General features: G+C 45.9%; 1 protein-coding gene across 1 annotated transcript in view; it reads right to left on the bottom strand.

Moving 5' to 3' along the window:
• Positions 1–16,759, bottom strand: part of ACYP2 (acylphosphatase 2) — an 834,305-nt gene that overhangs the window by 705,445 nt on the left and 112,101 nt on the right. Inside the window, exon 2 of the mRNA XM_086927647.1 lies at positions 1,910–1,926. Coding sequence (XP_086783773.1) covers positions 1,910–1,926 — 17 coding nt within the window. The remainder of the gene's footprint in view (positions 1–1,909; positions 1,927–16,759) is intronic.

The raw sequence follows: 16,759 nt of genomic DNA, 5'->3' as shown, positions 1-16,759 counted from the left end.
AGTATACTTCATCCAATCCATGTAAAGAAGGAAAAGATCACGGAAAACATTAGGTCCTTGTCCCGAGGCCAAGATTAGATATGGGACTACATGGCCTACTTGGATTGGCAAGATCAGTAGTATTCTCAGTGTCCTTGGACACGTAAACCCCCGTAGTCTACCATATTAGCCCAAAATATGCACCACTAGTTTTGCAAACATATGATTTGATCCCTTAATGTCATTTGTTACATTTTACATTCCTAAAATATTCCGTAGTTTATGATACCAGTCATGTATGTGTGACAATAGATTTGGCCCTTATCGTGGCAGCAAAACCTGCATGGTAGTTTGTATCATTATATTGACTAATTTATAAGATCTCTTTTTATAAGACCCCAACTTGACTGCAGGCATCTATCTCCATAAAACGCTATTGGGGATAGGTGGTATGCACAGCCTCATGATTTCCTCTATTCCCCTGATACTTCCTTCTAGTAAAATGTGTGTGTTTGTTCTCTTCTCTACACATCCTCTCCATGATCTCCCTGACTCCAGTGAGAGATTTTCAATTTCAACTTGTGTATTCTCCTGCTCCAATGCATTTCGGGTCAATACCCTTCGTCTGGGAGCATCTCAAATGGTTGGTGCAGCACCATTGTAAACATCATTTACAACGAAGGCATTACTACGCGTTACGTTTACAACGGGGCACTTACCACGTAAACGTCTTTTCCACGCGTATGCCTTCCATGATCGTCTTTACCACGAAAGAAACATTCCGGTCAACCATCCTACGTTCAGCGCGTACGTAAAAAAAGAAGTCCTTTTTTATTTTGATAGAAGTGCTTTCACCATACATTAAGTACATGATAAGTAGTAAAGGCATGGGTGGAAATGTAAAAAAATTAAAAAGGGGGCCTGAGGGGGGGGTCTCCCCCCCCCAATTTTTTTTTTTAAACATTTTGGAATCTACATTAAAAACGATTAAAAACGCTAACTGAATGAGTAATATAAAATGTATATTAAAAATTAACAAATGACCTTTTTTGACGAAATATTCAGCCATCTTGCTTGGGGACACGATTTTAGAGGGTCAGTGAAAGTGAAAAAAGACAAACAATTAAACTTCTGAAGACATATTTTTTTTGCCTATCCGTTTCGTTATGTTTACTTTAGTGTATTTTTGGGCATAATGGACGTTGGAAGCTTACTAACGTTTTTATGCATGGTAAAATGCTGCGTTCTATTATTCTGCGTGGTAAGGACACTAGCGTTGTAAAATTCGCGTGGTAAAGCCATGCGTTGTATTTGAAATCGTGGTAATATCATATATTCGCGTCTCTGCACCTGTGCTATGGCAAAATGTCGTTGTACCAGGCTGTATGTTGCAGTAAGGAAACGCAAAATGTGAATGGCACCAGAACAGAACAATGGCATGAAAAGGGGAGACAGAAATGTCATTTATGTATTTATCTAAATAGGCATATAATTCTATTAAGATTTTCTTTGAAAACATAAGGCGCACAAACAGCTAAAGCCGCCTCTAAGCCAGACAGCTTACATTTAGGAAAGTTCTTTATAATAGAGGATATGAAACTGAGAAAACGATAACAAATGTCAAGAAACGTCCTCGCAGAATCAGTCAAAAGGAATGCACCCCACTAACCATTACCAAATTAGAATGTCAAATATTGCAATAAAATCATGCAGACAGGATATATTTCGTTAGCCTTGTGTACTTTAACATAGAGAGCCGTCTTAAAACAGATGTATTTGCTTAACTCAGTGGTAAAAAGTTCGGAGCTCTAAGCAGCAGGATTTGGAAGCTGGGTTTCAATACTAAAGCAGAGGGCTTCCGGCCATTAGTGATTCACTGAAATAACATCTGTGCAGCAAAACAGGCATAAAGCACTGGCTCATGTCTTACCATTCTGAAGCAGACGCCTGTAGGAAATAAGATACAAAGAAAAACAAGAATGAATGGCTTACCCTTTGAAAGAAAATACAAAAAGGCAACTTTCATTATTTAAAATCATGAAGGACAAGGCATGCAGGGGTTCAATAATCTCATGACACAATATTATAAAACACAAATACACAAGTCAGAAGGTATTGACAGTGAAAACGTTCAGCATTGCACCATGCTAGATGAAAAACTGAGACCATATCAGGATTACAGGTCTAAGGAACAGAGAGCAGGTTGATTCTTACACACTGAGCGTTTTGAAACCTACTATTCATTTTGGGAAGTAACTTATGTACTAAAAGATCACTTTGCAAAATTCACTTTCAGGAGATCACACAAACCTCCTGTATTGCTAAGATGTTGTGACCCCCTGCAAATGTGTATACATGCAGGGTCAGAGACTTGCCAAGGACAGCAGAGCTCCATACCTACATTCGCGATTCCCTGCATGTCAACATTTTTTAGAAGTAGGCCCTATCCATCATAAGCCAGACCTAATTCCTAATATGAATCCTCACCAAACATCGCTTCCAGGGACCCTCTGTGATACAACATTTTCGTTTCACTTTGGTCTAAGTATTTAGGAGGCTCAATCCTTCTAAGTTAATTGGGCTCCTTGCCTTCTATCGCCTCCAGCCTAGATGTGGCAAATGTGTAGAGCACTGTGATATTTCAGTAGTGATGTGGCCTAGCTCAAGGTGTTAGATTTTAGATACAATCGTAATTGGGGTAGAGATTTCTTATCAAAGTACATTTGGCCAACAAAAATTAAAACGCTCAGTCACCCAGGCCCTTATCTCCAGCCGACTGGACTACAGCAAAGCTCTCTACGCAGGAACCGGAGCTCACCTCCTCCTCCATCTACAGGCCATACAGAACCCCAACAGCCAGACCCGCCCTTGATCTCCCTAGACCACAGGTACTCATAGTACGGCCCGCGGGCCGCCAGCGGCCCGGCAAGCCTTTCCTGGCGGCCCGCGGACCTTGCAGACAATTTACCGGTGTTTAAAACCAAACAAATTAAAGAGTGTCTGCAAACACTGCGCGCCCAGACTCTGCTGCTCTGTGGGGGCCCGGGCATTCCAGTGATAGTCAGAGTGGAGCTGCAGGGGCGCTAACAGGTGAAATACAAAAGCCTCATTAACATACAAATGGTCTTTTAAAGACCTGTGAAGTGCTTGGGTGTGGTGTGCCCAAAAGCTGTCTCAGTCCAGGCAAACACAGGCAGGGTGAGATGAAGAGGGTGAGAGAGGGAGGTAGAGGGAGGGAAAGGGAGGGAGATAGAGGGAGAGCGAGATAGTGAGTGAAAGGGAGGGAGAGCGAGGTAGGGAGGGAAAGGGAGGGAGAGCGAGGGAGGGAGGGAAAGGGAGGGAGAGCGAGGGAGGGAGGGAGGGAAAGGGACGCAAACAGAAAGAGGGAGAGGGAGGGAGGGAGGGAAGGGAAAGGGATGCAGATAGACAGAGGGAGAGCGAGGGAGGAAGGGAAAGGGAGGGAGAGTGAGGGAGGCAAAGAGACAGAGAGCGAGGGACAGAGGGAAAGGGAGGCAGACAGAGAGAGAGCGAGGGAGGGGGAGGGGGAGGGAGAGGGAGGGAGAGCGAGGGGAGGGAAAGGGAGGCAGACAGAGGGAGGGAGAGCGAGGGAGGGGGAGGGAGAATGAGGGAGAGCGAGGGAGGGAGGGAAAGGGAGGCAGACAGAGGGAAAGGAGGGAGGGAAAGGGAGGCAGACAGAGGGAGAGCGAGGGAGGGAAGAAAAGGAGGGAGGGAAAGGGAGGCAGACAGAGGGAGAGCGAGGGAGGGAAAGGGAGACAGAGAGAGGGAGACAGAGAAAGGGAGACAGAGAAAGGGAGAGGGAGGGAGACAGACAAAGGGAGAGGGTGGGAGACAGACGGAGACAGACAGAGGGAGGGAGACAGACGGAGACAGACAGAGGGAGGGAGGAGGGTGACAGACAGAGGGAGGAGGGAGGGAAGAGGGTAACAGACAGAGAGGGAGGAGGGTGACAGTCAGAGGGACGGAGGAGGGTGACAGACAGAGGGAGGGAGGAGGGTGACAGACATAGGGAGGAGGGTGACAGACAGAGGGAGGGAGGAGGGTGACAGACAGAGGGAGGGAGGAGGGTGACAGACAGAGGGAGGAGGGAGAGCGACAGAGGGAGGAGGGCCACAGAGTGAGGAGAGAAACAGAGTGAGGAGGGAGACAGAGTGAGGAGGGAGACAGAGTGAGGAGGGAGACAGAGAGAGAGAGGGAGAGAGAGAGAGAGGGAGACAGAGAGAGAGAGGGAGTGAGACAGTCAGAATGAGTGAGAGACGGAGTCAGGGAGAAAGAGAGGGAGTGAGAAGGAGTGAGAGTCTTAGTGAGACAGAGGGAGACATAGGGAGAGATGGAGGGAGAGAGGGGGGAGAGGGAGAGAGAGGTTGAGAGAGCGATAGAGAGGGAGAGAGAGGGAGGTAGAGGGAGAGAGAGGGAGATAGAGGGAGAGAGAAGGAGAGAGAGAAAGAGAGAGAGAGAGAGAGAGAGATAGAGAGATGTGTGTATGCCGGGTCTGGTGGCTCAGTGGACGAAGGCGTCCGCTGCAGGGACCTGTGTTCAAACTCATGGCCAGTTTCTTTTGTTGCTCTAGCCCCGCCCCCTCCCCCACTGACCCCACCCCCACCCCCACCGGTGCGGCTCTCGGACACAAACCACACTGTAAATTTGGCCCCCGAGAGAAATTTTGTGAGTACCCATGCCCTAGACAACCCCACATCACCCCCTACTGCAGGGAACTCCACTGGCTCCCAGCAGGGAAAAGATGCCAATTCAAGCTATCGGCCCATGCATACAAGGCCCTACAGAACTGTGGACCTGCCTACTTAAACCAGAGCTTGAACTTCCATCAGCCCACCAGACACCTCCGCTCCCCATCCTTTTCTCTAACCTCACCTCCCGCATCCAACGTAGCAGATGCGGATGTCGCATCTTCTCCTACCTAGCAGCGGAGACATGGAATGAGATACCCTTTCACCTGCGGACCTCCCCATCTCTTCCAGAATTCCGAAAGTCACTGAAGACCTGGCTATTCAGCTAATCACCTGGACCCTGCAAATGACTGGATACCCTCATGGGTGACATGTAGCACTCTACAAATCTACTGATTGATTGACTGATTAGCACATGTCTAGCCAGCTGTATGAGTGATTGCAGATTCATCCAGTGGTCCAACATTCCAATTACCCTGTGGCAAAGAGTGGATCATACAGGGACAAAAATGTTGTCAAAATAAAAACATTTCTACAAAAATATTGATTGTTCTTCAAATTTGTATTTGTTGGTCTCAAAATAAACATTAAACTGTCACAGGATTATCTTCCAGCCGCGGCCCATGCAGGTAAGAGTGGTGGGGCAGTGGGGCCAGGTTTGGGGGGGAGGGGTTTGAACAGACGATGAAGAGGGAAAAGTAATTATTTATTTAATTTTCCCTCATCATCGTCCGTCCAAATCCCCCCTCACCCGGCCCCACCGACTCACCACTCTTACGTGCACGGGCCACGGCTGTTATCTTCAATTCTCTAAAATAAACACCGCAAGCCTCATTCACAAAAAGTGTATAGTTAGATTCTTGTGTTTGAACTATTTTTTACTTTTCTGGAATTCACAGACATACTCACTAGTATCTCTGAAAATCTGCACCAGTGGCAGTATTCATAAGCACTCCTTGGAGAGTAAGGTGACTTTTCCTGAGGCTAGTAATCCCGCAACCTGGAATTGTACACACATTAAAAGTCTGCACTGGAGAAAGCCATAGACTAGGTCTAATACCGTTTTTTCCCTCCTTACAATCACAGCAAGTTTGGGGGTGTTCTGTTCCTCTACCAACTCTGGAAAGGGATATGTTCTAGACCTCAGCAGGTGCAAATCTGCAACTATTTTCAGGTTGTGTAAGGGTAAGACAAGAGTTTTTCAAACTCACAGGTTTGTGGGCATTCACAATCTCCAACACTAAACATGCCTTGCAATGCGCACTTCCCATCCCGTACGCAAGTCTTACACCTGCATAAATGTATGCAGTCACAGCATGTAACTACCTAGGTGTAAATCGGCCTACATATGGTAGATATCCTTTTAATAATTCCCTAGCAGGCGGAAACCCAACCATTTTCAACAGCAAACATGGAAGGAAGCACACAAAGTTGTTCTCTCTAGTATATCCATCCCCCTTCATTCAGCCCACCTCCTAATTTACTGTTTTAGTTCTTTTATGCAAATAATCTTTACAGCTTCTTCCTTTCATATGCCCTGTTGCACGAAATTATATCCTACATAATAAGAAAATTGGCAATAAATGGAGACTCCCCAATAGTATTAACCCCTCATAGTATCAATCCCTGTACTGTAATACTTTCTCAGCCTGGTTCAAAAGATTTTGCTACAAATGAATGAACTCCTGGAGTAAGCCAGGAGTACTCCTTGTATATTTCTGGGTCACTTCTGGATTTTCTGCTACAGCCCTAATTACAACTGGGCTGGTCACTGCCACTAGGTGCAAACAGGAGTTTGTGCCCTATTCGGAAATATAACTTGTATACAAAGTTTGCACAGACCTTGTATTTTACCCTCAACAAATTTTACCAGATAGTCATTCCACCATACGCACATACAAAACTTATAAAAGGATCATAATTTCACACGGGGAAATACTCAACCCTGCAGTATCAGTATTTTCCAAGATCAAAACTACTAGATACAAATCCAGCAGTACTTGTAATAACCTAATGAGTCCAATATAGTAGCATCAACTGACCCTATTAGGGGGTGTGGCGTTTCAGCCTATGGCGTGACACAGCTTTTACTGGGCTTTCTGCTTTCCACCCCATCCACACAATATCCTTCAGGAGAACTATGCATTTGAGCCTCTCAGTGTGACCTAGCAAGGATGATCTGCTACTGAACCTGGTCTGTAGGAAAGTGGGTTTCTGTTGCAGTACCCCCACCCAGCCACCCTCCACATTTTGCCTGGCTTGGGATGTAACTGACTGTAGAGTACTGGGTCCCTGCTAACCACGTTCCCAGTACCAGTGCTCTTTCCCTAAACTGTACAATTGTTACCACAATTGGCACACCTCTGGCTCACATATAGGTCCCTTGTAAAAGGTACCAGTGGTACCAAGGGCCTTAAGACTAGGGAGGGTCTCTAAGAGCTGCAGCATGTCTTATAACACCTTGAGAGACCCCTCACTAAATACATGCACACTGCCACTGCAGCTTGCACGTTTTAGGGCAGATGAAAGCAAAGAGTCTACCTGGCATGCCCCAGGTATGCCCCTATAGTGTCTAAGTCCATTCTTAGACATTATAAGTGTAAAGTGAAGCCATACTGAGTACATGGGTTGGGGGCTTGTCACTACAAGTCCATGATGGCTTCACCAAATCCCAAGATGCTTGGTACCAAACATCTCAGATTAATAAACCCACACTGATGCCAGTGTTCAATTCAACATAATAAATCCACTCAAGAGGTCTTCCCATACTTTGTTATGCTGACTAGGGCCCCTCCAGCTAGTTGAGAATCCTGCCCACATGATCAAGCCCCACTTTTGGCAGCAAGGTCGGTGGGAAAATTAGTAAGCAGGAGAGGTGTGTCCCCTCTCAGCCAGGACCACCCCTAAGGTGAACTGACTCCCTCCTTTGAGAATCCTCCATATTGTTTTGGAGGATTCTAGCCAATATGGTTAAGGGTGGACATGTTATGTTATATGCTGTTTTGTAAAGCGCACAATTACTACCGGAGTATCCTGGCGCGGTATACCGCTGGGCAACCCGTCCTGGCTTTCCCTGTGGGATGGTCCCTACTGGGAGTCCCCAAGGTGGAGCCAGGCATCCCCGGCATTGATGGGGCCGTTGTGGAGATTAGGCAAGCTAATGCCCAGAGTTGCCGAGTGGTACCCCTGGTTAGAGTAGGCACCGAGGCGAGAATTATCAAGTCCGCTGACCCTGGTCCACAACCCTGCCGCGTTGGGAATTGAACCTTGGTCCTGCTTCCGGGTCTGCCGCCTCTAACCAGTGAGCCACACCATACCATATACATGCAAAGGGAGTGGACATTCAAAGGGTGTAGTCACCCTAAAGGTAAGTAGCCCATTGGCTACAAGCTTTTAATCCCTGTAATGCCCCTAAATTGAGTATTTAGGGACACCCCTGAACCTTAGTCCTCAGATCCTCCCGACCCCAGAAAGAGGGAGAGGACATCACCGAGCCGTCTGAGCCACGAAGACTACAGACACCAACTGACTTGGTCCCAGCCTTACAGGCCTGTCTGCAGCCCTCAAAGATCCTGCAAGAAACACCCACCTGTCATGCAACCGGTGACCTCCAAAACCCCTGGGAGTACTGCCTGCCTTTGAAAAAGACCAGAACTCCCGGGAACAGCGGACTTGTCCCCAAGAAACCAAGACAAAGGATGTTGGAGCCCTCCAGAACCGCGAGTCCTGACCACCTCCGTACCAGATGCCTCCAGTCCAAGTCCAGGTGGTGCACCAGTCCTGAAAAGTTTCCCCAGCAGTCTTGAGACAGAGGTCATTGTTGGCTAACTCCCACTGGATGCCAAGACGATGCCTGCAGCCTGAACATGAAGTCTCCCCCCAACCGCAACCAGCTTCGCTAAGAAAATCCCAACGCCAAAGGACACCCCTGCCCCAGAAGCCCCTGGGCCTTGGGGAGCACAACCGACGGTGTTGCTAAGTCCCTAAGCATCTTAACTTACTTCTTCTGTCGCTGGTGTTCTTCGTACAGCCTCCAGGTTCAAGCCTGTTTGCAAAACCGAGTTCCCCCATTGGACGACCGACGCTGTGTTGGCACCCTGCACCCGGCTGCCCCTGTGCCGCAGGTGGTGTAGGTTTGGTGCTGCCTTGTAGCCCCCTTGTGCTTGCCTAAACCTCAAGAGCTCAAACTCTGAACTTGTTTTAACTACCTGCAAGCAGCGTCCTTTTGAGAACCCCATGCCTCCATTGGTTAACACTGGGCATACGATACAGAGTTTGAACTCTGCACCCGGCCGCCACAGTGCTGCTGGTGGTGCAGTGTTGGCACCTACCTGAACCTGACCCACTACTGACCTTAAAAGCCAAAGACTGGGTTTGAAAGTAATGTACTTATCTGTGAAATGTCATTCTTGTTTTCCTCCAATAGATAACAGTAGAAGTCGCTGCTGTCCCTGACCCGTGCTGGTCAGAGTTCGAGGCCCTCCTCGAACCGCATGCACCGCCTTCCTCCTCATCCCTGGTGGTCAAATAGGGAGCTTCTCTGCCCTGCCACTGCCCTACTCTCTGTCTCTCTGCCTTCTGATTTTGTTTTCCAATTTTCCTTCTCTTTTTAACTTTTTTTCAAGTTTTCTGCTTTTCTCTGCTTCTGCTCTCTTGCTTCTTTGGTGCTTTCCCCCCCATACCCCTGCCCATGGCCCGCCCCCCTCCAGCACCGATTCCCACTGCCCGCTTTCCCTCCTCCCGGCTGTCTCACACTACTTATGGCAGCTGATGTTCAGCCATGCGCAGTCATCACACCGCTGGCATACCAAAGGCAAGCCCGTCTGTGCCCGGACTGCGCCAAGCACCACGGACCCTGTTTCTTGGACCATTCAACATCTACAAGGCCCCTCTCATAGCCATTGGAAGAACCGCGGGCTCAACATGGTCTCCTATTCCGCCAACACCCAGCTGATTCTCTCCGTCACCAACGAACCAACAGTAGCCAAGAACAATTTTCACAACAGGATGAAGCCTGTCACCGCCTGAATGGAGAACAGCTGCTTGAAGCTCAACTCAGAGAAGACCAAAGTCCTCATCATGGGATCAACCCCCTCTGCCTGGGACGACTCCTGGTGGCCTGCAGCACTTGGAACCGCCCCAAAAGAACACGCACAGAACTTTGGCATCATCCTGGACTCCTTGCTCACCATGAGTCACAAGATCAACGCCGTCTCATCATCCTGCTTTCACACACTATGCCTGCTCCGAAAGATCTTCAAATTGATCCCCACCAAATCCAGAAAGACGGTCGCCCACGCACAGAATTAGTAGGGTACACCTCCTGTGAGTGACTAAAAGCACCTTCAGGCTTTGTAACAACAAATTATTCTTTATTTATATCTAGATTTATTTTAGTTTCTCCCAGTAGTCACAATAATATTCATATGTATTCCATTGTCAATGTTGTGCCCAGTCCTCCTGTCTTTCTCTTAGGACTTTCAGTGGCTGTTGTTTGGCCGGGCTTGATGTCTTCAACTATGTCAGAAATTAGCTTGCTCCTCAGGATAACACTCATACACGCACACACACACACACACACACACACACACACAAGCACACACACAAACGTTAAGTAATTGTGTTGAGTTACTGGTTTGGTTTCCTCCTAAGCCTTAATCTTCGCTTTACAGAACTTCAAAACAGTGTATTTAGATATTGTTTACCCTCTCTCTCACTCCCATCCAAATCCCTCTGGCCACTCATTTTGCTCGATCTGTTGTCGGACTGCGAATTGGCAGCTGGTATCTCCACATAATCCAGGGAACCATCAAAGGCATTGATTGTGTCCCCATTGCCGTGCCCCTAGTCTTCCCTCGGACTTCAGAGTCTTCTTAGGACCCATATCTGGTTCCTGCTACCTGTTTCCCTGCATCAGCACATTCACCTTCTTGCAGCTCCCCAGCATCCTACTCTCTCTTTAGCATGTTCCTCTTTAATGCGTCACTTGGTGCGTGTTCATCATTTTCCTCAGCACTGCCTCCTCCTTCTAAATGTTCTTTTCCTTCCCGCGACAGCCCTTTCTATTTTCCTCTCTTGGTTTTTCATCCAGGTTGGAACCGTGAAGTCTTTTAGTTGCATGTTACCTTGTGAGACGAGATCCTGTGTGAAGACAGCATTTCTAGATTCAGCTAAGTATTTATCTGATCTGATCTGGTGACCTGGTAGGAGTGTAGAGACACATCTTTGCTGCCTTCGAATTCTGATCCACATACATAGAACGAGTAGCACCACTGTTGGCTGAAATGTTCAATGCAGCCCTTCAAGAGCACTCCCTGACCACACAACTCACAAAGCCCTCATTGTGTCTTTGCCCACACCCAGATGGGATGTGGCAGACATGGCATCGTACAGACCACTATCAACGCTCAACGCTGATTATAAAAAGATAGTAAGCGTTTGGCTATTGTGCCTCTTCCACTAAAGCCCCAGATAATACACTTGGACCAGAGTGGGTGTATCCACGGGTACACAATATTTTAACATTAGGTGACTATTATAGGTGGTGGGTGAATTAAAGGATTAACCCCCATAGGTGGTTGTGTTCACAGATGCAGAAAAGGCAATTAACACATTAAATCGAGGGTTCTTGCTTGCAGTACTGAAACAAGCATTTGCAATGCAATAGGTCTCGCATTAGGAAAGTTTGAGCTATTGGTATTGTAAATGACAATTTTTTTATTTAGGTTTTGTTATTGAAAATAGCGAAATTAATAGCTTTGTCATTTACAATGCCAATAGTTATAACTTTCGCAAATGTGACACCTATAGCATTTGTAATGCAATATGTGTTGTATTTACGTGACTTACGTGTATTGATATTACTAATAATAATGGCTTTTAATTCATTTCAATAATTAATACTTAAATAAAAGTTAATGTAATTTATAATGGCAATAGCTTAAAGTTTTGTAAATAACTTTTGTGAAGATTATGTTCAGTGTATTTTATTGTGACGAAAATCCAAGAACAGAAGTGAAATATTAACATATTTTTGTTACATTTGTAATAAAGCTTGAAACATTGAGAAAACCTATTTGAACCAGGTGATGTTGCATGGTTGCACAGATTGATGCTGTGGTGGCGGAATAAGAAAATGTACATGGTTCCCAGCTGAAGTAAAGATTCCTGCTTAGCTTTCTAGCAGAGCATTGCCCACTGGGGGTAAGATCTCCCCTGAGCCTTGCATCCAGTGCTAACTGGGAAATGCCAGAATTGAATGGAATTCTGAAATATTAACTTGGAAGGAGTTTGTATAGTGCAAGGCAATGTGACATCTATCCAAACATCATATACAAGAACGCCTTGTGATCATCCCCAATCGAGGCAAACCTTCACTAAATTGCATGTTGTGAAGGCCAATCTCAGTAGTAAATATGTAAGCTAAAACATTAATTTTCTCACTCACACATACTGTCCAAAATAATGTTATAATAAAAGGATCTACTAGGATTGGCTTAAGAATGATTTACAATGCTCTGTGGCACATCTAAATAGGGACCATAGAGCCAAACTCATGAGAGGCAGAGGATTTCTCATTATTTTAACTTTATGCAGAAAGTTCTGGAACAGAGGGGACATTTCGGAAATGGGTGGTCTGCTTATATAGAACTTTAAAAAAACTTTAAGATAATGGACAGTGATATATCATCTGCACTTGAAGACGAGATAGCGCCGATTGAGGATTCTTTGCCATCTTTCTATTGAGTATTACTTGTTGGTAGACAACATATGCTTACCCTTCCATCATCTAGTCTGGTCAAAAATGAAGATCTATTTGGACAACCCAGAACTAAACCAGTATTCTGCAATACTTGGCTTAGTTAAGGTCATGCGCTTGCAAAGGATGAGATTTAAAAAAAAAAAAAATCAACATTGGACTTCTGCAAAAAGTTGAGAAATACATCTTGCACCTCTATGAATGGATCTTTATCCCTTTTATCAAAGTGAGCCTTAGGAGCTGCACTTTACTCACAGTAATATGGTAATTAGTATGAAGAATGGGATCAACTTAGCTGCTCAACACTTAAAATCCCACAATCCAGTACATCAATTGCTATTCAAAACAATGATTTATCAGCCCACCAAGACCACCTGTGGAAGAACTAAAATGGATTATAAAAAACAAAACTATTTTCTACATTTTCATTTACATGGCTTTCTTAAATTTAACCACATAAAAGCAGTACAAATTGTACCAAGCCTTCACATTTTAACAACTACCATTACTTTAGGGCATGAACAAATATTTACATCACTGTGATGAGAATAAGTGCAATAAAAGCAACGGCCAGAACAAAAAAAAACAGAATGGTTAAAATATTCTATTGTGGAATGAGATGGAGGACTAAAACCACACCGAATAGAAAGCAATCAACAACAAAGTAATACATTCACAGTTAACTTAAAACACTACACATTATTCTCATCAGACAATGAGCGTTTTGTTTATGGTGTAACATTGTGTTCGATTGTGTCGGAAATACGTGAGAGTCATTTGTTGTGCTGTATGAATGAAGGATCTAAACCAATGAAGGCAAAGGATTAGGGCGTTCGGCACTCCGCTAATTTTAGGATAACATATACAGATTCTATTTAAATTACAGTTCTCACGTAGCCCTACATGCAAGATAATAAATAAACGACAATGGATGCATAGATGACAGAAATACGAACGCCAGCAGATTATTTGGCAGCAAAACCATTAATTAACACCTTTAAAAAGAGTTTTACACGCTGTATTTCAAGGGGCTTTGTCTAACAGTTCAAATGCCTCTTCATACGAAACGATATGAAACGACAGGTCCGTATTTGATTTCCACAATTGATTGTTGTTTGTGTTCAAACTACACATCAAGGCATCGATTGTTGTACAAATAATATCAATGCCATGGAATCTAACAAACAGCCTCGGATTGGCAAGACGGGCAAGTGGCCAGATGCCGAAGGGCCCATGGCTGAGCACAGCGGGTGGGCGTTTTTTGGGGAATAACTAACCCCCTGCCCGCCTTCAAGGAACTACTAATGGGAAACCATTAGCACTTGCTTTGAAAAGGACTGGGGCAGGGGAGACGACTGGAGAGTCGGAGTGATGGAGATGAATTAGTCTCTTCTGTTCTCCTTTGCCTGCCCCATATCAGTTACTGCAGTTACCTGGAAGAGGTTGTGCCTTTAGCAACTTTGAAACTGATAAACAAGGTCCAAATCTCAGCGTCAGCTCAACATTTTGTGATTCTTGGCAAATCAATTTACCGGAGCCTAAAAAAAATGAATCCGACCGTTCGTAAAGTTATCTGGTGCTCATGTTAATTACACGTTAGCATTGTTACCTTTGTAAGAAAGAACATAAATGTGATTACCAGCAAGTAAAACCAGTGTCCTTGTGCGCACCATACAGTGGCACAAAAGCAATGTAAAAAAATAAATACATACCGCAAATCACCGCCGTCACTCTGCCGGCCTGCGACCAGGAAGTCAGGCAGGCCGGCGCGACAACAGGAAACAGGAAGTAGGAGGGCGGGAGCCTACCCCGCCTCCCACGGAAGACCCGCGATTCGACGGAGCCGTGTTTGGAGCACCGGAGCAGGCAGGAGCCTACCCTGCGCCCCGGTGCCGAAGGAGGGAAGAAGAGTCCTGCTGCCGGGCCCTGCAGCGGAGGAGAGCCGCCGCACGAAGGACGCCGGTGAGTGGGTTGCTGTGGGGGGGGGGAAGCATGTGCGCGCGGGCTTTGTATGTATGTGTGCGTGCGTGTGTGTGACTGTGGGAGAGGGGGGTGTGTGTGTGTGTGAGCGAGTGTCTGTGTGCCTGCGTGTGCATGCGCTCGCCTGTGTGTGCGTGCGTGCATGCAGAGGGGTGGGGGCTGCCTGCCTGCGTCTGTGTGAGCAAGGGCTGTGAGTTACTCTGCGCATGCGCGGGTACTCTGCGCATGCGCAGGTCAGACGCGCGCTCCCGCGGTGAAAACTGCAAGGAAAAACGCTCGTCACAGATTGGTGTCCTCATTCCCAATAACACAGGCCGACGGGCCACAATAGGTCTGAAGCAGACACCTTCAATGCTCACGCATTGAGGGTAGGTCTGCTCGACCTAAAAAGGGATTAGGATCTGGTTTCCTTAAATGAATTTCATGCCTGTACTCTAACTCCACAGCAGGAGTCTGTACTGGCTCTGTAGTTTCGTATTATGCAATTGAAGGGGGCATATGGCACTGATATTCGCTTTGGAGATAGGGTCCTTTGTGAATGTACTGGGGCAGAAGCCAGAAACTGGAGCATAATGGTCGGAGGAGATCCCTCTACAGTGACAACATGTTACGGTTTTTCAGTGATGTAAAAACTAAAGCCAACCAGACTATTAAAGCATTGGAGGAGTTTGATACAATATTGGATTTAAAGTAAAGTGGAATACATCCCACTACAAGGAGATATCACTCTTTTCAAACTTTGGAATGGAAACCTTCCACGCCTCTTTATTTGCAGGTCCATATCTACCACTATGATTCAGACATATCTGATGCAAATGTTAGACCTGTGATAATAGTGCTAAAGGGGAAGGGTCACTTTCTGGAGATCCTTTTACTGTTAGCGGTGGGGAGAGAACCCCAGTGGAAAATGGCAGTCCTCTCACAGCTTCTATATTATTTAGGAAACTTTCCAATTCTGATTCTGAAAGGGCTTTGCCAAGACCTCAATACCATACTATTGGATTTTGTGTGAAGCTCTGGCAGACCCTAGGTAGCAAGAAGTACGCTACGCTTGCAATGACAGAGGATGGCCTGGGTGCCCCTGACTACAAGCTATACTATCAGGGAGGTGAGGTACAACAGGCAGCCTAATGGTCAGGTGGTTCAAAGGGAGCAGATGCAAAATAAAATTCCGACAGGTGTCCTTCTCAAACCTGGTCATGAATAGCGCAGGTCCTTAGGTATTGACGCAGGTCCTTAGGTATGTTGCTTCCAAAGAACACACACATCAATGCCTTATGCTACTGATAAGACTGCCTGGAGCTCTCACAGAAAAGGCCCAAGATAGGCAATGGTGTGGGTAGAAAAGGGTGTAGAATCGAAGGGGAATCTTTAAGAGAGTAGTAGTCTTGAACAATTTGGCGTCATAGTTAAAAATAATGACATCCCCGTGAGGCAATTCATACTGTATGGATCACTATTCACAGAATTAAAACACACATGGGGTGCACGCTAGGTAAAGCGAAGAAAGCAAGAAGATCACTGTTGGGTCGGACGATTCTGTATCTGAATGTCCATTAGATGAACTAAGGAAAAACGGAGAAGCAGATATTGAAAGACAGCTGGAGAGGAAAATGGGGATCAAATGCTGAGCACCGCTCTTGGAGTTCCAGGAAAGCTTGTAAATCATACATTGTAACAACAGACACAAACTACATTACTCCCCAAAATAATATTAATTACTATCTGCGGACAAATGCATTGTGCCTGAGATGCAGGAATGCAGAAGCTAAGGTTTTCCATATGAGAGAGTTCAACTTTCAAACAAGACAACCAGCAGATTGATCCAGTTGTCACCGGGGGTTTTCCTAATGAGCCTCTTCTCGCACTCTGGCAAATATGCTGGTAGTTTTTTTATTTTTAATCTTGCCTTCATTGTAGTTATGCAGAAAGCAGCAATGATGCGGGGGGTGGTTGGCTGGCAAGGTGGAGATTTGAGATACGGAAGTGGGGTGAATGCGTAAGCACTGGGACATCAAAATGAGCCTGAGGAAGCCTGACGTAGCCCAATCGCAGGATACAATACTTATGGCCGTGTCAAATGATGGCAAGGAAGGGATCAACATAGTTATCTGTTTCCAGTCTGAACAAAGAAAACAAGATCACTAGTACCAGGGGAAGAGTTAGGGATAGTTAATGAATGCCCCTCACTGACACCAGGCTCAGATGGGGTTCCCCAAAGAGACACACCTGATGCAAAAGCAGCAGAGTAGAATAAAAGTCAGAGCTGAGAACTTTAGAAGCAGAGATGAACAAAACATGGTTTCAACTAGCCTCCAACTGTGTAACCGCCTAA

The sequence above is a fragment of the Lissotriton vulgaris genome, chromosome 6, assembly GCF_964263255.1.
Source record: "Lissotriton vulgaris chromosome 6, aLisVul1.2, whole genome shotgun sequence".
NCBI lineage: Eukaryota > Metazoa > Chordata > Amphibia > Caudata > Salamandridae > Lissotriton > Lissotriton vulgaris.
The sequence above is the reverse complement of the archived record's forward strand: the minus strand, read 5'-3'. Positions and strand labels throughout refer to the sequence as shown.